Genomic DNA, 24771 nt, shown 5'->3' on the forward strand with positions numbered 1-24771 from the left:
CAGAAGGTGGTACATGATTACTGATTAGTCATTTTACGCTGTGAATTTGTACTTCACAATACCAATCTGTTTTCTATTGAATTAAATATTGCATGGCAATCGAAGTCCAATATGTGTTTCATTGTCTTTCTGGCACAAGTTGAAACGACACCCAATAACCCACCACTGTCAGCCTTCAATGGAATGGATTCTGTTTCTCTGTGTTATTTCTCTTTGGAAGGAGAGTCCTCTTCAGCTGGAATGGATTCTGTTTCTCTGTGTTATTTCTCTTTGGAAGGAGAGTCCTCTTCAGCTGGAATGGATTCTGTTACTCTGTGTTATTTTCTTTGGAAGGAGAGTCCTCTTCAGCTGGAATGGATTCTGTTACTCTGTGTTATTTCTCTTTGGAAGGAGAGTCCTCTTCAGCTGGAATGGATTCTGTTACTGTGTTATTTTCTTTGGAAGGAGAGTCCTCTTCAGCTGGAATGGATTCTGTTACTCTGTGTTATTTCTCTTTGGAAGGAGAGTCCTCTTCAGCTGGAATGGATTCTGTTACTCTGTTATTTCTCTTTGGAAGGAGAGTCCTCTTCAGCTGGAATGCAAACAGAAAGCATTAGTTAATGATGTGTCTTACCAAAGTGTACTTATTGGGCGGTTGATTAATTACAGTAATTCCTTTCTGGCCACACACCTTTAGTTGATCCTTCTCTGGAAGTCTAGCCTTCAAACAAAACGTCACCGTCTATGTTTAGCTAGGTACCCCACCTTACTACACTGGTAAAGCCCTTCGTTGTTGTTATGGCTCTTCTGTTGCAATGGGTCATGTCTCTGTTAGTGGGCTGTCTATAATCTCAGTGTCTTCAACATCCTGTAAAAAAAAAACTTACATTTGACAGTGATTCCTCCTCTCTCTATGGTTATCTTTGTCATTCTAGAAGAAAAAGAAACGCACACCTATTTAGGCGAGGTGCTGGCTAGCGGAGTAGAACACCTATTTAGGCGAGGTGCTGGCTAGCGGAGTAGAAAACTTAAAAATAAAGGAGAGCCGCACACTAAGAGCTCAGAGGCAAAAATGTAATTACCAATGTTTCGACAGCCAAGCTGTCTTCATCAGGGTATAATCACAAACACTGCGGGATGACTCGTTTATATAGTGTCAAAAGACACACAGGTGTCTGTAATCATGGCCAAGAGTGGCCTAATATCATTGGTTAATTCTCAAATATTAAAATGGCATACAAAGAGCAGCATACAAAAAAGAAATGGATAGCATACGATCATAGATTCATTTTAGACTACACAAGCTTACAAACAATTACAATGGCAAAGTCATTCACCTGTGTTTGCTATGTCAATTCTGTCATATTTAATAGAATGATGACATGGTTGGATACTGAATGACGCCCCCCCCCCCCCCCCCCCCCCCACCTACCTCCAGTCCCCTCACTGCCTCTCTATTTAGATACCTCTACCCCCCCACCTACCTCCAGTCCCCTCACTGCCTCTCTATTTAGATACCTCTACCCCCCCCACCTACCTCCAGTCCCCTCACTGCCTCTCTATTTAGATACCTCTACCTCCAGTCCCCTCACTGCCTCTCTATTTAGATACCTCTACCCCCCACCTACCTCCAGTCCCCTCACTGCCTCTCTATTTAGATACCTCTACCCCCCCACCTACCTCCAGTCCCCTCACTGCCTCTCTATTTAGATACCTCTACCCCCCTACCTACCTCCAGTCCCCTCACTGCCTCTCTATTTAGATACCTCTACCCCCCCACCTACCTCCAGTCCCCTCACTGCCTCTCTATTTAGATACCTCTACCCCCCCCCCCACCTACCTCCAGTCCCCTCACTGCCTTTCTATTTTGATACCTCTTCCCCCCACCTACCTCCAGTCCCCTCACTGCCTCTCTATTTAGATACCTCTACCCTCTACCCCCCCCCCCCCACCTACCTCCAGTCCCCTCACTGCCTCTCTATTTAGATACCTCTACCCCCCCCCCACCTACCTCCAGTCCCCTCACTGCCTCTCTATTTAGATACCTCTACCCCCCCCCACCTACCTCCAGTCCCCTCACTGCCTTTCTATTTTGATACCTCTTCCCCCCACCTACCTCCAGTCCCCTCACTGCCTCTCTATTTAGATACCTCTACCCCCCCCACCTACCTCCAGTCCCCTCACTGCCTCTCTATTTAGATACCTCTACCCCCCCCCCCCACCTACCTCCAGTCCCCTCACTGCCTCTCTATTTTGATACCTCTACCCCCCCCACCTACCTCCAGTCCCCTCACTGCCTCTCTATTTAGATACCTCTACCCCCTACCTACCTCCAGTCCCCTCACTGCCTCTCTATTTAGATACCTCTACCCCCTACCTACCTCCAGTCCCCTCACTGCCTCTCTATTTAGATACCTCTACCCCCCCACCTACCTCCAGTCCCCTCACTGCCTCTCTATTTAGATACCTCTACCCCCCCCACCTACCTCCAGTCCCCTCACTGCCTCTCTATTTAGATACCTCTACCCCCCCCCACCTACCTCCAGTCCCCTCACTGCCTCTCTATTTTGATACCTCTACCCCCCCCCCCACCTACCTCCAGTCCCCTCACTGCCTCTCTATTTTGATACCTCTACCCCCCCCCCCCCCCACCTACCTCCAGTCCCCTCACTGCCTCTCTATTTTGATACCTCTTCCCCCCACCTACCTCCAGTCCCCTCACTGCCTCTCTATTTTGATACCTCTACCCCCCCCCCACCTACCTCCAGTCCCCTCACTGCCTCTCTATTTAGATACCTCTAACCCCCCCCACCTACCTCCAGTCCCCTCACTGCCTCTCTATTTTGATACCTCTACCCCCCCCCCCCCCCACCTACCTCCAGTCCCCTCACTGCCTCTCTATTTAGATACCTCTACCCCCCCACCTACCTCCAGTCCCCTCACTGCCTCTCTATTTAGATACCTCTACCCCCCCACCTACCTCCAGTCCCCTCACTGCCTCTCTATTTAGATACCTCTACCCCCCACCTACCTCCAGTCCCCTCACTGCCTCTCTATTTTGATACCTCTACCCCCCCCACCTACCTCCAGTCCCCTCACTGCCTCTCTATTTAGATACCTCTACCCCCCACCTACCTCCAGTCCCCTCACTGCCTCTCTATTTAGATACCTCTACCCCCCTACCTACCTCCAGTCCCCTCACTGCCTCTCTATTTAGATACCTCTACCCCCCCACCTACCTCCAGTCCCCTCACTGCCTCTCTATTTAGATACCTCTACCCCCCCCACCTACCTCCAGTCCCCTCACTGCCTCTCTATTTAGATACCTCTACCCCCCACCACACACACCCCACCCTTATTGTTGTGTGTTACAAACAGCCTTTCATGTGGGGAAGTAGAGCGTGTAGATCCAGTCCTGTTGATGTATTTATAGAACCCACTGTACAGTCCTGTGTGTTTCTCTATCAATGTCTGAACTTTTATCCCTTGTGGCAGAGAGGTGCTTTGATCCTGTTTGATACTCTGGGGAGGGAGGGAGGGACTGGGACTGTGGGTCTGTCTCCCTAAAACCTGTACTCTCAGCTGTGTGTTATTTAGGCCTTCCATCAGGTGTGTGGTCCAAAAGGCTCTTTTACAGCTTCTACGCCCAAGCCATAAGACTGCTGAACAATTAATCATATGGTCACCCGGACTATTTATTTTAGCTTATTCAGTAAATATTTTCTTAACTTTTATTTTTCTTAACTGCACTGTTGGTTAAGGGCTTGTAAGTATTTCATGGTAAGGTCTACTACACCTGTTGTATTCGGTGCATGTGACAAATAACATTTGATTTGTGCGTGTGTGTGTGGCATCCACGTATTTTATAGAGGTGAAACGGGTCAATTAACCTTTAACAATTAACCGCTCACTCACCTCTGCTAAAGCACTGATGCTCACTGGCCCATACACATACACACGTTGCATACATGTTCACCATGATGTTCACCAGTGGAGGCTGCTGAGGGGAGGATGACTCCTAATAATGGCCGGCATGGAATGGTATAAAACACAGGGTTTTCTTGTGTTTGATACCATTCCATTTACTCCATGAACATCACAGGTCTGTGATTGGCAGATAAGGCCATGCGGGCGTGAAAAGCAAATAGAGCACAGATAGAGGCAGCATTACTGCAGACGCCAAACTCTCTTTACCTTTCATAGTAGTCAGTTGGAATTAGCTTTGTAATAATCTTGCCACACTTAGTTTTTGTGGTTTCTGGGCAGATACCCGACTCCCACTGTTTTCTGTTCAGCTAGCTTTGCAATGAAAACAGGGATTTACTGTAAGTTAGTTGGTTTGATGGATGTCTTCTGTTCTGTGTATCACTGCCAACAACTACTGAAGCAACAGCTACTGAGAAAGGACTGATTGGATTGTGTGAGAACGATCAGGACTGAACAGGAGTATGCTACTACTGTGATACAAACGTATCTGTGTTGTGCTGGCCGAACTTTGTTTTAAAGAGCCTGTTACATTAGAGTTGTGGGAAAGACTGCCGTGCAGTTGGTTTTAATGATCAGTGTTATCTGAATAGGGTCAGTATGGAGGGGTATTGTTTTCTTGTTTAATCATAGATAGCCTATCATCCCACGACACTACAGCATATTGATTTGTAGGGTGGCAGATAACCTAGAGGTTAGAGCGTTGGGCCAGTAACCGAAAGGTTATGGGTTAGAATACTCAAGCCGACAAGGTGAAAAAGTTGTCAATGTGCCCTTGAGCAAGGCACTTAACCCTAATTTGCTCCAAGGGTGCCGTAGTACTATGGCTGACCCTGTAAAACAACACATTTCACTGCACCATCCGGTATATGTGACAATAAAACATTTTTTTAAATGTTATAATTACTTTGCTATTGAATATCCAGAGATAAGACAAGAACTCCCTGTATATCTGTACACATAGTATTCTTCAAGGACAAGAATGAGCTATAATTACTATCTGTTATTGTGAGACGACTCAAGGGCATTCTCTGTGTGAAGAATGGTTTTGTTGTTTTCTCGGATGTTCTTCATCTTTTGTGTGACTGAATATCAAGCGTTATGAAAGGAAGTTTAGTTTTTACATGTGACTGGGAATACATTTCCTTTTCCAAACTCTTTACTTTGAGATACTACATCCCAGTTCTATCTGTGATACATTTTTTATGTTTCCACACTTTTTCTGTAATAATAATTGATTATTCATTTATATGTTTGTGTTCTCTAGTATTTTCCATACCAGTAGTCTGTATGTGCAGTACGCTATGTCCTGCCAGTATTCCAGTTTTTCCTGATGGCAAACCAGTCAATATTGACAGTACAGTGGAACACTGGGCTGTCCCCACCTGTGGTTATGGAATGCAATGTTTCCCAAACAATATTTGTATAGAAATCATCCCCAGGGTGTGTTCGTGTTGTGTAAGTGGACTATGTTGTGCCGTAACATTCTCCATAGGGGAGTGATATATACAGTACCTGCTAGATCACTACAGATATTCACATTTCTATATTCTCATGTGACATAATGAAAATATTTCCACCACTACATTTGAATGGATTTTGAAAGATATAACCAGATAATCTGGGAGAAGTGTAAACTAGCTGTCATGTGTGAGTGGTCGGGATCAGATAATGTTACTGTAGGTGTGAAAGAGAGGAGCAGAGGAGTGGATATCTTCTGTTTTCTATCTCAGTCAACCCACTGTGTTCAGCACAGCATGTATTCTACCCTGCCAGAAGAACAGAAAGATTCGCCTATTCACCCTGTTCTATTTCTCTGTCATTTCCCCCTATCTGTGGCCAGAAACTTGCCCATCAATGCTACTGTTCTAAGTTCATTGGTAAGTATTTGGGTTAGTCAATTATTGTTCTAAATTGACTGAAGTTGAACTGAGTTTCTCCCTGTTAAATGGCATGCATAGTGTGTTCTGCTAAATCATGTCATATGTATAGTTGAGAGCAGCAGGTCTCCTGTTGGACTGAATGACAGTCTGGATGAGAGATCTCTGACTCAGTACTGTATAGGACTACTGGGTAGGAACAGGGGGATGGATGTATGGAGAACAGTGAGTCAGGGTGACATATTCAGTGGTAGTCTGTCTCACTGTTAAAACTCCTGTTCATATCTGTGCTGCCTCGTCTCTGTGGTACTCACTCTGAGACCCTAGCTGTCTGGGTCTGTCCTCACTGAGACCATAGCTGTCTGGGTCTGTCCTCACTCAAGCATATGCCTGACAACGTGGTGGGTTTAAGAGACTGATTTACTGTGTGAGTATCGGAATGTTTTGATGGATACTTGGGACATTGAACCCCCCCCCCCACACACACACACACACACACAAACATACACATAAAAAAAAGATGGAGACTCCTGCTCAGCGCACCCATTAATGACCATTAATAAATCTTGATCCAATGTGGGTTCTGTGTGCAGCCTGAGCTCTGGATCAGAACACTGAGATCTGCATGCTACTGCTGCTGTGGACACACTGATGGAGCACTGTCTCTCTCTCTCTCTCTCTGTGTCTCTGTCTGTCTGTCTTTGTCTGGTTCAGTTTCCCTGTGTTTTTGTGGTCATGAGTAGCCTATTTGTCTGTGGAACAACTATATTTGTGTCCCTCAAACCTGAATGCAATACTCAACTGAAATAAAATCGTAATTTTCCTAATATGTGATCTGCATGGAATGAGATTTAGTTTCGGATGGAATTGAGATTGAGTTTTATTATTTTGCTATCTGACAGGTATTTACCTGCGTAGTCCGCGCTCCTCTGACTTTTTCAGTTGTAGCGCGCAGCGCGGGGGCGTGACGGGAGACAGAGCGAGCTGGCTACAGAGAAAGAAGAGGCAGCGAGACATCACACTCCCTATTTTTTTCTGTTTCATGGAAGTCAATGAACTAAGAAGAATACCAGACCCAGCTGCTTTCGTATTGGTGTCTATGGGAGAGCCACCCCCTTAAGTAGACAGGAACGGATCATTTTTTGTTCGATGGTTAACGTCCTGAGTGAACTATCTTCAGTTATACAACATCTTTGCTGCCTGTGCACTGAGGTCACGCGCATACATTCCTGAGGTAGGGCGGGAATGGAGGGAACTGCCTGATGAAACCTTGTCGACCGGTAGTAAAAAGCAGCGTCGACTATTGTTAAAATCAACCGTCATCTTCCGTCTGCGAGGGCAAGAGTGAGACAAGAGGACGAAAATCCGTTTTCCCTGTTTAGAGAAAATAATTATATATAAGCAACGTTGAACAACTCTTTCATATTTAAGCTATATAGTTATTTATCTGTGTGAAGATGAACGGGGTAACGCGGAGTCTGTGTACATTTGAGGACATCAGAGCTGATGAGAGAACAGCGGTAAGACAAAAACTATTTAAGTGAACATGTTTTACTTTCCTTCTCACTGCGTTGCGGATGGCTAGTGTTGATAATTGGATATGGAGAAGGGCGAGTCGGTCAAGGATCGATTCGGACAAGGTGGTAAATTGTATGACAAGTGACAGTTTTATTCAGAGTGAAGATATCTGGTACAAGCGTATACGGTCTCGTTCCTTCGGCTCATAGAGAACCTCCAGAAAAAGCCCAGATAACAGAAATGCATAGACATTTTATACAACACAGAAAGTAGGTTGAGTCTGGAAGTTCTGGTCCTTTGGTTGGTTCTGGACAGGTTGTTGTCTTCTCAGATTGGTCCTGATGAGCTGGGCGTCATCCTTCTGAGTCTTATAGCAAAAGTTCTTTGTTATCAAATGTTCAGCTAAGCAGGAGATTTTGTGTGTGCGTAGTCAGCCCTCTGTCCTTGGTTATGTGTGTGTGTCTCCGTGAAATGCGGACCCAAGCACTCTTTTGATCAAAGCCTTTCCTTATCAGTGTTTATGAAAGGTTTACGTCAGCCCTCTGTCCTTGGGTGTGTGTCTGTCTGTCTCTGTATCTGTTTATAAGTGTGTGAGAAACCCTGCTTAGAAAGAAGTTAGTTATAACAATGTAATAGCAATATGCTTGTGTTATTTTAAATGGTATTTATTACAAATCCCCCTCTTCACGTCTCATAAGAGACGTGACAAAAGCTAGGACAAAAGCTATAAATGGCAAAATTAGAGTAAACTTTATCAGAAGATAAAGTTTTGATTCCCTCTCTTCACGTCTCACAAGAGACGTGACATAAACTTTAAACGAATCCGGGCACAAGAAGGGAAACTTTTTCCAGAAGAAAAAGTTTTGATTCCCTCTCTTCACGTCTCCTAAGAGACGTGACATAAACTATGAATGGCGTTTAATTAGTCATCAGTCCAATAGCCTGGCTCAGCATCCTCCAGGGCAAGCATAGGAAACATCTGTCCCTTCTCTGCCTGGTTGGGATCAATAGCAGTAGTTATGATCCTAGTGGTCAGCGTTCGAATACATGGAATGCAGCAGCATCCACAAAGCACCAGTATCGCAGTGAAGACAGATATAGATACCAGTATGGAGGAAACAAGCATCTTATATTTCCCAAACGCATCCATCCAAGAGTCCCACATAGAGGTGTCAACCCCGGAGTGGTGCTTCATCTTCTCATTAAGTGTACGAAGACCTTCTAAGGCAACAGTAAGACTACCATCAGTTGCTGTGTTATTGGGAATGAAAGTACAACATTGCTCTCCGAACATGGCACAAACACCTCCGCGTTCAGCCAACAACATATCCACCGCGATTCTATTTTGGAATGCCATCAGGGAAGTAGCTTCCAATTGGCCATGGACCGCCTCGAAGCCTTGTTGAGTCCAATTGTCCAGTTTCTGGACATTAAAATTAATGTAATTGATTCGGTCCACATTTTTATTAACTGTACACCACCAGCAAAATGATGATTCAAAACCCGCTGCAACCTGGTCTACGAGTTTATACTTATCTGGCACCCCCCTAGGGACTCCTATGGCGTCAATATAGGTGGGGTCTCCAGGATCCACTCCTGTTGATCTTTTGGACCGGGATAAATCCCCGTCCCTCTCTACACGGGCCATCAGGTCCTTTACTTCCATAGGATACACTGAAACAGGAAGAAGCAGAGAGACAAGAGCACAAAGACCAGTGGCATTCCCTGGCAGGCGGTCATATAGATGATTTCCTCCACACCACCACCAGACATCAGCTCTAGACACAGGTTGGAAAGGGGCATTAGGATTATAGGTGTTATTGCACCATTCATAAGGTAGTGCTCCCAGCATTGGAGGGCCAAGGGACATATTTATACAAGTAAAATTAGCCCTGGCAACCCGAGAAGAAAACATCGGGCCCTTTCTAGTACTTTTAACAATAGGGTAAAACTTGTCCCCTACGGAGCAGTTGGCAGTTGGGTTGTCATGTTTCATAACAGGAAGAAGACATACGTCAGGTAGGGTAGCCGGTACAATGCGAAGGAGTGGACGGGCCCCCATACATACCACACAGCTCTGGTGGGTGGCCTTTCCAGCCTCCTCAGTCACCAATAAGGATGAGCAAGGACCAAAAGGAGACCACTCCAATAACTACACCTGGAGTGGCCAATCACACATTAGTAACCAAAAAACGAGAATATGTTAAACCCTCAGGTCCATCCCTCTATACAACCTGTACCAGGTGGGCTCGTCGCCACCCGGGAACTTCAAACCTTCACAACAGGGAGGACAAACATCACTTTTTTATTCATTCGACAACATCAACTACAGCGAACCAAGGGTCCTCCTCTGTCAGGCCCACTCTCCTGCGAAAGCTTGATTCCGTATCAGCCTCTCCTACTGGAGCATCAAGCAGCGGCATCATACCAGAGGCCCTTTACACATCTGTAACAGACTTCTTCAAACAAGGTATGATACAGGCATTACAGAACATGAGCATATTAAAAACAACAACTTAGGGTCAGAAATCCAGTAATCATCACTGTAGTGTACTTACCAAACCAACCACCCAGCCAAGGGACCAGTCCACTCTCCTCCACACCTGCAAGACCCCCCACCTCCACTGATAACCTTGCCAACCCACTCAGAGCTTTTGAAATGCTCCCATCCGGACTAGTATTGTTACATACACCTGCCTGGTCGGCCAGAATCATGTCCAGTGCTAGTCTATTTTGTCTACTGGTTTGAGAGGTAGCATCCAATTGTTCAGCCATCCCTGTAAGTGCTGTGTGGGTGTATTTAACAAATCATTATTAATTATAGTAGATATAATTGACCCAGGCATTTTGTTTAGCATCAACAATAGCTGGGCCAATGATGGGCATCAGATGCCACAGGCCATCTTTCCTGTTTAATGTCTGGAATTCGTGGGGGACCCCTATTGGGACCCCCAACAGGTTGGTGTGAATGTTATCTGTACCCTCGGACCAAGGAGCGTCACGATTCTGCCGTCTCCTGGATTGGTCCCAAGCCTCTGTCATGTGCAGCTCCCAAAAGTTGGTTAGCTGTAACCTCAATAATAGGCAATGGTGTTTATCAGACTGGCCAAAACACATGTTCCCTGATAATCTCCTTTCAAAATGGGGTCAACCGCCTGGCAGGTCCACACATCCACCATACATCAGCAACACCTCTAGTTAATAGTGACATTAGTGATGCAGGCAGCAGTAGGGAACCTCCCATAGTCCATACCTCTACCTGTACCAGTGTTACAGCTGTAATATCCCCCATATGCCTTAACCCCCCATGGTGTCTTCTGGGGACGGACTTCTGGGAACACAAGACTCAGAGTTTTACACAGGGTTGAATTTGACTTAAACTTTCCAATATGCACATCCAACCTTCCCCCTTACTTAGGGCAAATGGGTGAGCAGCCAGAATAGGTCTGGCATGTCCACATACGACACAGTCCTTTTTATTAAGTGTTTTGTAGGTCAACCACATATTCTCCCTTTTCTCATAACCGGTTTCAGTCCCCAATTGGTCACTATCTGAGATGTCTTTTACATTTATTACCTATACCAGATTGTAGAGTTCAGGTGATGGCGTAGGACTTGGTCTTGAAGTGGTGGAGGAGGCCGGCTGAACCTGGTCTGTCGGAACTGGTGGTGGTTCTGGCAGTACTGTGATGGTAACATCCCCATCGTATCCTAAACAGACAACTCAGGACCACATACAGTCCTGTAAAGCCCCATCCTCTCCCAGAGAACACATCATCAGCCAGAGACCAAGCAACACTTTCACTTCTATGAACAAACACAGTGAGGAAAGGTCGGGGGCAGGGAATTCTTCATTAAGGAGTTGATCCCCGAGCTCTATTAGCAACGGTTCTTCTCCTTAACTCTGTGATCATTCGGCAGTGTCAGTGTGTCTCACCCTCCAAGTGCGATATGCCCCCAGGTCGGGTGAATCACCTTCTCCTTTAATTCACCTGCAATGCATAAAATCTTGGACATACAGGTTTGTTTAACAAACAGTTCCTCATTTGTTCTATCTGATTATATATTTAACTTCTATGCCTATTTTTTAGCTAGAATTTTTTAAATTTTAAATTAGTTTATTATTCAATAGGCCCCATCCTATCCTAGACCACAATGTACCCCTCCCCCGTTTGATACCTGGCCCTGGCCAGGTAACAACCTTACCTACTCCAAATAATGACTTACACCAATTTACCTCAAAACCAGTATACCAAATGACCACAAATGCATTATTTACATGGCCCTCCCCCGAAGCTGATCAGACTTCAAGAGACAGCCATGATGCAGGTCAAAGGTTACAACACCCCCTTATATTCGTGTTCCATACCATGTCTAGACCTATTAAAGAACCCCTTATCTTTAAAAAGAATTATGATAATACCCTCAAATCATTCGTTTTAAATTTCCTCTATGTTTCATGTAACTGTCTGCCTTCTCCCAATTCCATGAACCTCCACAAGTTGACCAATGGCGCCCTCTAGTGACTTTTCATGTAACTCATTCAGTCCTTCTCCAAATTTTCTCCCCAAAATACTTTATACCCTGCCATTGGACCTTGTGAATCTGTTTGGAGAGAGCTGCAGAAAGTTCCGTCAGTTTTCTCACATAGTCAGTCATACCTATCTGGTGTACATCAAGAGCGGGCATATGACCTCCCTCTCTTGGTGGTCCTTTTCTTCTTAAACAAATGACTTTTATTCTTTTCTACCTCCCTGTCTCTAGCTTCCTGCACTGCCTCTCTCAGTCCGCCTTCCATCGTACTCAGTTGGACCCTGCTTGGCGGCCCCCCTCCTAGATAACCTACCTGTGTCTATCTTCAACTTCAACCCTTCCCAAACCTTCCTTATCGACTTCCACTGTTCTTTTCCCCCTGACCTGTCCTGTACTTTCTGATCTAGAAAATCGTTAAATTTTAGCTTTGGAGTATTTGGGGTCGTCATATTTTATTTTAATGCAGTGGAATTTATTACAGAATAGTTTTGGTAATGTGTGTGCGTATATCAGTGTATATGTTTGACTATCCGACTGTACTTAGCCCGTCACTGGATAAAATCCAGAATCCATTTTTTTTTTACATGTATACATTAAACATTTACATTTTTCCCACTATGAACATTACCCTTTAGACGTTGAACACTTAGACTTTAGACATTGGAAACATTACACTTAAACATTGAACATTTTTCAACCTGGCGCCTACAAACACAAATAGACTATTCTTCACCGGACAATCGCCCGGACTATTGAATAAGTCTAGCCTACTCCTCACCGGTCACAGCCGGACTATATGAATAGGTCTTGACAAACTTTACCCCACTCCTCACCGGTCACAGCCGGACTATATGGATGGGGATGGAACAAGCCTATCCTTCACCGGCTGAATAGCCGGACTATTGAATAATCCCTATCCCAATTTTAAGCCTACCCTTCACCGACTGAATAGCCGGACTATTGAATAGTGCTTACTATATTCCTCACCGGACACAGCCGGACTATACGAATAGTTCTTTTTATCACAAATTAAGCCTATTCCTCATCGGTCACAGCCGAACTATATGAATAGCACTTTTAACACAAATTAAGCCTATTCCTCATCGGTCACAGCCGAACTATATGAATAGCACTTTTAACACAAAAATAGACTATTCTTCACCGGACAATCGCCCGGACTATTGAATAAGTCTAGCCTACTCCTCACCGGTCACAGCCGGACTATATGAATAGGTCTTGACAAACTTTACCCCACTCCTCACCGGTCACAGCCGGACTATATGGATGGGGATGGAACAAGCCTATCCTTCACCGGCTGAATAGCCGGACTATTGAATAATCCCTATCCCAATTTTAAGCCTACCCTTCACCGACTGAATAGCCGGACTATTGAATAGTGCTTACTATATTCCTCACCGGACACAGCCGGACTATACGAATAGTTCTTTTTATCACAAATTAAGCCTATTCCTCACCGGTCACAGCCGGACTATATGAATAGATCTTAATACTTACAAATTATTCCCACATATGTTCACTTCACTGTCGTTCACATGTCATTTATATATGTAAATTTACTCAAGAATCCATACTCACACTCGGTAGTACTGATCAAAATTTGGATAGACTATACGACAATATGTAAAGTTTGATTTAACAGGTCTTGCTTACCTTGTTTATTGGTCGACCAGGAGATCAGTTTCTCGAGCTGAGCAGAACTGCTGTCCTCCCCCCCAAAAGATTTCACCTGTCCTCCGTGAACCGTCCTTTCACCAACTCGCCCCCTCACATCCACATCAACCACTCTGGACCGGGTATCTAGATAACCATCCTCTGCTACCATGTTTTTGTTGATAATTGGATATGGAGAAGGGCGAGTCGGTCAAGGATCGATTCGGACAAGGTGGTAAATTGTATGACAAGTGACAGTTTTATTCAGAGTGAAGATATCTGGTACAAGCGTATACGGTCTCGTTCCTTCGGCTCATAGAGAACCTCCAGAAAAAGCCCAGATAACAGAAATGCATAGACATTTTATACAACACAGAAAGTAGGTTGAGTCTGGAAGTTCTGGTCCTTTGGTTGGTTCTGGACAGGTTGTTGTCTTCTCAGATTGGTCCTGATGAGCTGGGCGTCATCCTTCTGAGTCTTATAGCAAAAGTTCTTTGTTATCAAATGTTCAGCTAAGCAGGAGATTTTGTGTGTGCGTAGTCAGCCCTCTGTCCTTGGTTATGTGTGTGTGTCTCCGTGAAATGCGGACCCAAGCACTCTTTTGATCAAAGCCTTTCCTTATCAGTGTTTATGAAAGGTTTACGTCAGCCCTCTGTCCTTGGGTGTGTGTCTGTCTGTCTCTGTATCTGTTTATAAGTGTGTGAGAAACCCTGCTTAGAAAGAAGTTAGTTATAACAATGTAATAGCAATATGCTTGTGTTATTTTAAATGGTATTTATTACACTAGACAGTCTGGCAGGCAGGCAGATCGAGAGGCGCCACTGACGTGTGTCAAAGGTTATGTTATGTTATCACTATGTGGCTGCTTTATTTTCCCCATTTAAAAAAATATATATTTTGTTCATTTATTCATGCCAACCTGTTGGATATGCAAATATGTTTTACATTATAAGCTGAGATCAATTACAATATTTAATTTAACCGATAGCACAATACCTTACTTTAGTGGTATCATTTTGTGTCCCAAAGTAAGAATAAGCAAAAAGAGATGAATTTCCTTCAGAGTATTGGTCTTAGATCCTCCTGACTGAAGTCTTATCAGGCTTACTAGCTTCCTCTGGTGTTAATGGGATTTTTGTAGTAATTATAGTATTAACACACACACACACGCACCATATTAGCCCAAATAACATCTGTGATCTGGCCAGAGGGACCAGACTGCTGTCACAAGTGAGCATCTTCATGTAGGGCTTACAGTAGGGTCAGCCAGAAGACTAGTCTACTTACCCTACAGTAACTTACTTAACCCTACAGCTTCCTCAGTGTCCTCTCTCTATGCCAGGGGTGTCAAACTCATTTTGTCCCGGGGGGGTGCATTCGGTCTCCCTCCTTCCTCTGTGATTATTAGTGAGCTGGCCACAGTCAATAAACTGTATGAATGTAGGTCCATTATTTGCTTTTAGTCATTTTAAAGTATATTGTGTTTGCCCCCCCCCCCCCCCAAAAAAAACATTTTCATTTTTTATTTTTCCTTAAACCAGCAGGATTGGTCCCCATCGCGGGCGGGATCCAGCCCGTATGTTTGACACCCCTGCTCTATGCCCGTTAGGCATTGTCATGTACCATAATTGTAGTGATTTAGGGTGGAACACATCTGTGAGGGGCATTGAACCAGTGATCCTTTGGTTGCAGGGCAGGCACATTACATCCAGACTGAGAATTCCCTTATAAGGTCCTTTGAGCTCTGCTCCACCTAGATGTTTGCATCACCAGTCATTATCCCTGGTATAGAAGCTCTTAATCTCCTGTCTGGCTGGAGAAGGTTAATCATTGACCCTGTTAGAACACAGACCATCATCATAGCCATTTGTCTATCTGGGGCCTGACCATTGGCCCACAACATGACACGTTCACCAGATAAACACAGTCTCCTGCAGAGCCATACAACAGCTATCAGTACTAGCATGATGTTAGCCCTTAACTTTTCACCCCCTTTGGTCAAGGTTTGGACTTAAGAATGGTACACTGATCCTAGATATGTGCCTGTAGGTAACCTCTACCAGGAGCAACAGCCTATCAGAATTTAAGAACTTAACTTACCTATCAGCATTGTATAGGGCTATAAAACTGGATTATAAGGTCAAGGTACACAGTCAAATGATGAAGCACACGTCTAGATACATAACCTATGCTTTGTTCGTGCTAGTCGGGTTTATCTTGTTTTATATTTGAACATAAACAACTAGGGGTGTGGGAACAATGCAGCTCTCAATTTAGAATCACCCCCTAATACAACGTTGTCCTTCAGATACAATGGAACAACAAACATTCTACACCCACATTCTTGACTTATCGTATCTGATATGGTTATTAAGACCAGGGAGATACAGCAGCATGGATTAAATATAGGAGGAATATGGTTATTAAGACCAGGGAGATACAGCAGCATGGATTAAATATAGGAGGAATATGGTTATTAAGGCCAGGGAAATACAGCAACATGGATTAAATATAGGAGGAATATGGTTATTAAGACCAGGGAGATACAGCAACATGGATTAAATATAGGAGGAATATGGTTATTAAGACCAGGGAGATACAGCAGCATGGATTAAATATAGGAGGAATATGGTTATTAAGACCAGGGAGATACAGCAGCATGGATTAAATATAGGAGGAATATGGTTATTAAGGCCAGGGAAATACAGCAACATGGATTAAATATAGGAGGAATATGGTTATTAAGACCAGGGCGATACAGCAGCATGGATTAAATATAGGAGGAATATGGTTATTAAGACCAGGGCGATACAGCAGCATGGATTAAATATAGGAGGAATATGGTTATTAAGACCAGGGCGATACAGCAGCATGGATTAAATATAGGAGGAATATGGTTATTAAGACCAGGGAGATACAGCAGCATGGATTAAATATAGGAGGAATATGGTTATTAAGACCAGGGAGATACAGCAACATGGATTAAATATAGGAGGAATATGGTTATTAAGACCAGGGAGATACAGCAGCATGGATTAAATATAGGAGGAATATGGTTATTAAGACCAGGGAGATACAGCAGTGTGGAATAAATATAGGAGGAATATGGTTATTAAGACCAGGGAGATACAGCAGCATGGATTAAATATAGGAGGAATATGGTTATTAAGACCAGGGAGATACAGCAGCATGGATTAAATATAGGAGGAATATGGTTATTAAGACCAGGGAGATACAGCAACATGGATTAAATATAGGAGGAATATGGTTATTAAGACCAGGGAGATACAGCAGCATGGATTAAATATAGGAGGAATATGGTTATTAAGGCCAGGGAAATACAGCAACATGGATTAAATATAGGAGGAATATGGTTATTAAGACCAGGGAGATACAGCAGTGTGGAATAAATATAGGAGGAATATGGTTATTAAGACCAGGGAGATACAGCAGTTTGGAATAAATATAGGAGGACGTGCTGATTCTGTGCTATAGCCTTGTGAAATACCTTTTAAAGTCCATTTAGGCTAAAAGTTATGAGAAGAGGAGGACTGCGAAATATAAGGAAAATAAATGTTCCCAAAATTGCAACAGTGAGGGGTGTGTTTGTGTGTGTATGCAGGTATGTGTGCCCTCCAGCTGTAGTTGAACTATGCCTGGATAGAAGGAACACTCTGTTTGTGTGAGAGTGAGTATTGACATTACGCAGAACATTGACAGAACAGCCAGTACATTCCTCATGACTATCTATTAATTCACACTCTCATTCATTCTTAAATATAACATCCATCCAGTCACCAGAGTTTTGATAACTCTCTTCTTTTCCGTCACTAGGCTTTTGTCAGCATTCCTACTTTTTAAATAATGCCTCATGATCTACCCTGATTCCTCATGTTTACTGAGCTCACCCATCCCCCCGCCATCCCTCCCCATTACCTCGCTATGGAGAATGTGACATCACTGTCTGGAACTGTGCAAGACATGACCTTCTGACTCATCTATGAGGAGGAACCAGAAACAGTCTTCCCACCACCAGGAACTAGTAGACGCAGCATCAACTCACACACTAAACAAGACAACCTCATTCCATTTCCACACTATAGGAAGCAGTAACTCATGCAGGTCTTGTTGCTAAGTATGTATGTTGCTAGGGTAGAAAGTACTACTCCCTCAGTAAAGGTGAATAGGTACATGCCTAGAACTCATTCCACAGGAGACCATCACTCTGTCATCATTTGTACAGATTTATCACCTAGTACCCCCAGAGGAAAGAACAGACAATGCTCATAACACTCTTTATTTACCCGTGTGCAGGTCTTATTTACCCGTGTGCAGGTCTTATTTCCCCGTGTGCACGTCTTATTTACCCGTGTGCAGGTCTTATTTCCCCGTGTGCACGTCTTATTTCCCCGTGTGCACGTCTTATTTACCCGTGTGCAGGTCTTATTTCCCCGTGTGCACGTCTTATTTCCCCGTGTGCACGTCTTATTTCCCCGTGTGCACGTCTTATTTCCCCGTGTGCACGTCTTATTTCCCCGTGTGCACGTCTTATTTCCCCGTGTGCAGGTCTTACAGCTTCTCTTCAACTGTAATCCCTTTTGTCCTAGCGTTTACTCTAGGCCATCTGTTGTATTCCCTTCTGACTGTAACACTGCACCAGTGATTGTATAGGAATGTCTGAGAGAATGTTTGTTCTCTGCTCACTCGTTTTCTGATGTGTCTCTCACTCTACCTGACCCCTCGTTCCTCATTCCTCACCCCTCACTGCACACATCACACCTGAACTCAGGTATGGGAATCAGACCACTCCGGAGGTTAACTGGAGACATATTTATAAGGTTTAACACACACAGACACACTCACACAGAAGCACACACACAGACACACACACACACACACAGACGCATGCACACAACGTAGGTGCTAGGTGATGTGGTACTGACTGGAACGTAGGTGCTAGGTGATGTGGTATTGACTGGAACGTAGGTGCTAGGTGATGTGGTACTGACTGGAACGTAGGTGCTAGGTGATGTGGTACTGACTGGAACGTAGGTGCTAAGTGATGTGGTACTGACTGGAACGTAGGTGCTAGGTGATGTGGTACTGACTGGAACGTAGGTGCTAGGTGATGTGGTACTGACTGGAACGTAGGTGCTAGGTGATGTGGTACTGACTGGAACGTAGGTGCTAAGTGATGTGGTACCGACTGGAACGTAGGTGCTAGGTGATGTGGTACCGACTGGAACGTAGGTGCTAGGTGATGTGGTACCGACTGGAACGTAGGTGCTAGGTGATGTGGTACTGACTGGAACGTAGGTGCTAGGTGATGTGGTACTGACTGGAACGTAGGTGCTAGGTGATGTGGTACCGACTGGATCGTAGGTGCTAGGTGATGTGGTACTGACTGGAACGTAGGTGCTAGGTGATGTGGTACTAACTGGAACGTAGGTGCTAGGTGATGTGGTATTGACTGGAACGTAGGTGCTAGGTGATGTGGTGCCGACTGGAACGTAGGTGCTAGGTGATGTGGTACTGACTGGAACGAACCTCGTTGTTTGTGATAGTGTAGTAGGCCAAGGTGTGTCTGTTTGGTGGTGGATTAGGTGAACCTTTGTCTGCTTCTCTATTTTATTTATTTCACCTTTATTTAACCAGGTAGGCCAGTTGAGAACAAGTTCTCATTTACAACTGCGACCTGGCCAAGATAAAGCAAAGCAGTGCGACACAAACAACAACACAGAGTTACACATGGAATAAACAAACATACAGTCAATAACACAATAGAGAAAAAAAAGTATATATACAGTGTGTGCAAATGAGGTAAGATAAGGGAGGTAAGGCAATAAATAGGCCATCGTGGTGAAATAATTACAATTTAGCAATTAAATTGTGATAGATGTGCAGAAGATGAATGTGCAAGGAGAGATACTGGGGTGCAAAGGAGCAAAAAAATGAATAACAGTATGGGGAGGAGGTAGTTGGATGGCCTATTTACAGATGGGCTATGTACAGGTGCAGTGATCTGTGAGCTGCTTTGACAGCTGGTGCTTAAAGTTAGTGAGGGAGACATGGGCCTCCAGCTTCAGTGATTTTTGCATTTCGTTCCAGTCATTGGCAGCAGAGAACTGGAAGGAAAGGCGGCCAAAGGAGGAATTAGCTTTGGAGGTGACCAGTGAAATATACCTGCTGAAGTGTGTGCTACGGGTGGGTGCTGCTATGGTGACCAGTGAGCTGAGATAAGGTGGGGCTGTCCCTAGCAAAGACTTATAGATGACCTGCAGCCAGATGATGGTTTCTATATGAGAGGCCAGGGGACCTGTCTCTAGGGACACATTACTGTTCCTCTAACAGAACATTCTCTCTTTATTTCTCTCTACTCTTTCTCTCTCTCCCTGTCTCTCTTTCTGTCTCTCTCTCTCTCTCTCTCTCTCTCTCTCTCTCTCTCTCTCTCTCTCTCTCTCTCTCTCTCTCTCTCTCTAAATTCCAATCTCTACTCTTTCTCTCTCTCCCTGTCTCTTTCTCTCAATTCAATTTCAATCTCTCTCTCTCAATTCAATTTCAATCTCTACTCTCTATCTCGCTTCTCTCTCTCTCTGTCTCTCTGCTGGTCTTTGTCTCCCTCATCATTGTTTTCTGTCTTTCTTTATATTGCTGGATTAGTCCTACTGTCAGGTGGCAATAGATAGACATACACCACTTCTCTCTAACACAATCATCATCGTTACGCAACACACATACCTGTTATTACCTAATTTCTACCGAGACACACGGGCCTGGTAGGTACTGTGTACTGTATGTGCCAGGTATGCCCGCTGGCGCTGCCCATGGCTACCTCACTGACTGAAACAAGCACTACTACATACCATTTGGTTAAGTGTTGAATTCTTTCATGTAAGTATACTGAAAATCACCTACCCATTCTTAACACATACTTCCTGAGTAATTACCAGGTGAATACTACTTGTAGTAAAATGAAGTGCTATCTGTCCGGAGGAGTTTATGGCCAAAGTGTCATTATGTCATTGTGATGGCTGTCAGTGTGAGTCAGTAGTGAGGAATGAGACATTTAGTGGGTGGTTTCTGGGTAATGGTTTTAAAATGGCCGCTGATGAAAGGAGGCTTTGTGATGCACTACTCTGGTGCGCCAACACAATGCTGGCAGGGTAGAGAGCTACAGAGAACGTCAACATACCTCACATACTCTAACTCTCCTGACTGGCCTGACTGGATGGGTCAAAACAACACAGTCAATATGCAGCGGAACAGTAGCTAACCACACAGTGTGTTTCCGTGGGTTCAAACACTTTACAACTCCACAGTATTTGCTGTGTCTGTCTTGTCTCAGAGTTAACTTGAGTTTAGACTTCAGGACACAGAAATGTACACAGAGGAGAGTAAAGAGAACATGATGTGTTGGTTTCCAGTTAGTATGGTTTATCATCTCTATAACCCTGCTCCCTCAGCCTCATGCAGACACACAACCACACACACATCCCTCTCAGCTGGTAATATGGAGGTGTGTGTGTGTGTGTGTGTGTGTGTGTGTATTTTCACCCTGGCCCACTCTTCCTGAGTTGCATTGTTTTGGAGCCAGATTTAGATTATGGTTACTGGGAGACTTGGTTACCATGGAAATGTTCCATCCCACTTCAGTACAGTTTTTCTGCCCACTGTCTCCCAGAATTCTAATGGAGATTCCTATTGGTGCTGGCATCGATCTCTAGTTCTGGGTTTTCCAAGTTGGAACGCCATTCAAATGGAACATTCTGTCTCTGAGCAACTTTATGCTTCTGTTCTCTTTCTTTCTCTCTCTCTAACCACTGGTTCCCTACACACTAGTTTACTGGGTACTGGCCTCCAGTCAGTCTCTCTCTCCCTCCCACCTTCCCTCTCTGTCCTACACAGTATTATTCAGTTTCTCCTCCCTCTTTTTCCCTCCTCCATTTCCAGTAGTTCCCCCCTCCCCCCATCCCTCTCTCTCTTCATCCCATAACGGGCTCTTTGTAACTGCTTCTCATTTCATCTTTTCTTCGTCTCGTTCGTCAGGATGGGTGCAGGAGACTGAGGCTGACTCTCCACCAGCAGAACCAGGCCGGGAGGATCACAGAACAACCCAGGAGCAAGGTAAGAACCTAGAACCATGACCTAGAACCCTAACCTCTAAACCAGACCTAGACCCTCAACACACACCTAGAATTCTGTCTGCATTAGCCGACTACTACAATTACAACAGAGGGGACAGGAAGGAAGTCATGGAACTCCATCCCTGAATGGATGGAATTGTATCCCTATATGTACTATGTGGATAAAAGTCCATGGCAGAACAGAATTCTGAACCTTCACTGTTACTGTAAATGAATATACACACATAGTGTTAAGCCCGTCTGAACTCGCTGAGGGTTTTAGTGTGTTTTAGTGGACCAGGGGATGGCTGGGGTCACTGTCCCTAACACACTTTGATAGTGTGTTGAATCAGAAAAGAGTAACACACACACACACACACAAACACAGGGTGCTAGTTCACACACAGACTCACAAACAGGTCATAAAATGTCATGGCTGCCATCCGGTTTCCATCACAGAGTCTTATGCAACTGTTCTTGAAACTTTTCTTAAAACTGTTCATAAGACTGTTCTTAAGACTGTTCTTAAAACTGTTCATAAGACTGTTCTTAAGACAGCAGTGTTGGAGAGGAGAGACAGACCACTGCCAAGCTTACTAAACTTATACAGTGTATCTCTCTCTCTTGCTTTCTATTTCTCCCTCGCGCTCTCTAACCCTCTTCTTTCTTTCTTTCTTTGACCAGTCCCACAGAAGTTCAGAGTTTATGGAATGGTGGTGATCACCATAGCAATCAGGGCTAAATGTAACGTCTACTGATTATGGGGGCTTTATACACACACACAGGAACACCACACACACACACACACACACACACAGGAACACTGCTCTCACACACACACACAGAAACACAGGAATCCTGTGTATACAGATAAATAGTTTCCAGAGTTTGTTCTTGAAGCGGTGGACCTAAATGACAGATGTGTGTTATAATGCTGTATACATCCTTCAACTCCCCTTCTGTTTTAGAGAACCACCATTAGTTTCTAACCTGGTTCATTCTACTTAGTACATTTTCTGACGGTCAGTTTGTGTCAGACATTCTCAGTGCTATTCTGAATATCATATCTACTACTGTATATGGGACTGAATGGAACATCTTGATGTCATATCCTGTTGGTCCGTCACTGAGTGTTCTTCCTAATCTAGTTTATAGCACGTAACTCCTCTCACACATTCATGTCACCACACTCAGAATCACTTCATGTTCACACATGCTGGAGGCTTGGAAATATTTTCACACTATTCCAAGTATCACAAACTCCTCTCCCTCCCTGATTTTTCAGCCAATCGGACGAGCGTTTGCTCTGGTGCAGCCAACCAGTGATAGGCCTGCTCTGAAGCCTGAACCAATCAAATCCTCTGAGGAGAAGGCTGAAACGGTTGAGGTCATCAAGGTGGGTGGGGCTTAATGTTTGAGAGGGTGTGTGTTACCAGGGTGTGTAATGTGTGTGTAATACGTCTGTGTTCCATGTGTTGCAGGTGTATCTGGAGGATCGTAGACAGGAGCAGCAGAGACACCAGCAGAGCCTCAAGATGTTGTCAGATGAAGTCTCCCAGATACAGGAGGTAAGACACATTCTCGCTCTTTCACTTTCTGTCTCTGTGTGTGAGTCTGTCAGTAACACAGATGTGTGTGTGTGTGTGTGTGTGTGTGTGTGTGTGTGTGTGTGTGTGTGTGTGTGTGTGTGTGTGTGTGTGTGTGTGTGTGTGTGTGTGTGTGTGTGTGTGTGTGTGTGTGTGTGTGTGTGTGTGTGTTTTGCTCAGGTGAGATACTGTCTGAAGACCCTGAGGGAACAGATGGCAACCAAGAACAAAGGACAACACAAGGTATGTGCGCACATTTATAATGTTTATGTGAACACGTGATGTTAAGGAACACATTTATAATGTTTATGTGAACACGTGATGTTAAGGAACACATTTATAATGTTTATGTGAACACGTGATGTTAAGGAACACATTTATAATGTTTATGTGAACACGTGATGTTAAGGAACACATTTATAATGTTTATGTGAACACGTGATGTTAAGGAACACATTTATAATGTTTATGTGAACACGTGATGTTATGGAACACATGTATAATGTTTATGTGAACACGTGTTGTTAAGGAACACATTTATAATGTTTATGTGAACACGTGTTGTTATGGAACACATTTATAATGTTTATGTGAACACGTGATGTTAAGGAACACATTTATAATGTTTATGTGAACACGTGATGTTAAGGAACACATTTATAATGTTTATGTGAACACGTGTTGTTAAGGAACACATTTATAATGTTTATGTGAACACGTGTTGTTATGGAACACATTTATAATGTTTATGTGAACACGTGTTGTTATGGAACACATTTATAATGTTTATGTGAACACGTGATGTTAAGGAACACATTTATAATGTTTATGTGAACACGTGTTGTTATGGAACACATTTATAATGTTTATGTGAACACGTGATGTTAAGGAACACATTTATAATGTTTATGTGAACACGTGTTGTTAAGGAACACATTTATAATGTTTATGTGAACATGTGATGTTAAGGAACACATTTATAATGTTTATGTGAACACGTGTTGTTATGGAACACATTTATAATGTTTGTGTACACGTGATGTTATGGAACACATTTATAATGTTTATGTGAACACGTGTTGTTAAGGAACACATTTATAATGTTTATGTGAACACGTGTTGTTATGGAACACATTTATAATGTTTATGTGAACACGTGTTGTTAAGGAACACATTTATAATGTTTATGTGTACACGTGATGTTAAGGAACACATTTATAATGTTTATGTGAACACGTGATGTTAAGGAACACATTTATAATGTTTATGTGTACACGTGATGTTAAGGAACACATTTATAATGTTGTTATGGAACCAGTTGTTTAGTGCCATCATTCATTTTGATACCTAATGATGACATATGAAATATGTCCTGTGTGTGTCGCTTCTACCTAAATGTGTGTCTCATATCTCCTCTCGTTCTCTCCATCCCTCACTATTCCCTCTCTTTCTTCATCCTTCTCTCCCCCCAGTTTCTTGCTAGTGGCTACAGAGTCA

The 24771-nt window shown here is 43.8% G+C and overlaps 1 protein-coding gene and 1 long non-coding RNA gene across 2 annotated transcripts in view; one reads left to right on the forward strand and one right to left on the reverse strand.

Annotated features, from left to right (window-relative positions):
* Nucleotides 1–315: 315 nt before the first annotated feature.
* Nucleotides 316–14988, reverse strand: LOC120048886. Its single transcript, XR_005477053.1, has 3 exons — nucleotides 14853–14988; nucleotides 671–847; nucleotides 316–571 (listed from the first exon to the last, which is right to left on the reverse strand). It is a non-coding gene; the product is annotated as an uncharacterized LOC120048886 (long non-coding RNA).
* The window catches only part of LOC120048884 (tuftelin-like), a 29088-nt gene continuing 11400 nt past the window's right edge, over nucleotides 7084–24771 (forward strand). The window contains exons 1-6 of the mRNA XM_038995189.1: nucleotides 7084–7363; nucleotides 21612–21689; nucleotides 22974–23084; nucleotides 23170–23256; nucleotides 23455–23517; nucleotides 24747–24771. The exon at nucleotides 24747–24771 is cut by the window's right edge and continues 62 nt beyond it. Coding sequence (XP_038851117.1) covers nucleotides 7301–7363; nucleotides 21612–21689; nucleotides 22974–23084; nucleotides 23170–23256; nucleotides 23455–23517; nucleotides 24747–24771 — 427 coding nt within the window. The 5' untranslated portion in view covers nucleotides 7084–7300. The remainder of the gene's footprint in view (nucleotides 7364–21611; nucleotides 21690–22973; nucleotides 23085–23169; nucleotides 23257–23454; nucleotides 23518–24746) is intronic.

This window comes from Salvelinus namaycush, chromosome 5, assembly GCF_016432855.1.
Source record: "Salvelinus namaycush isolate Seneca chromosome 5, SaNama_1.0, whole genome shotgun sequence".
In the NCBI taxonomy this organism is placed as follows: Eukaryota; Metazoa; Chordata; class Actinopteri; order Salmoniformes; family Salmonidae; genus Salvelinus; species Salvelinus namaycush.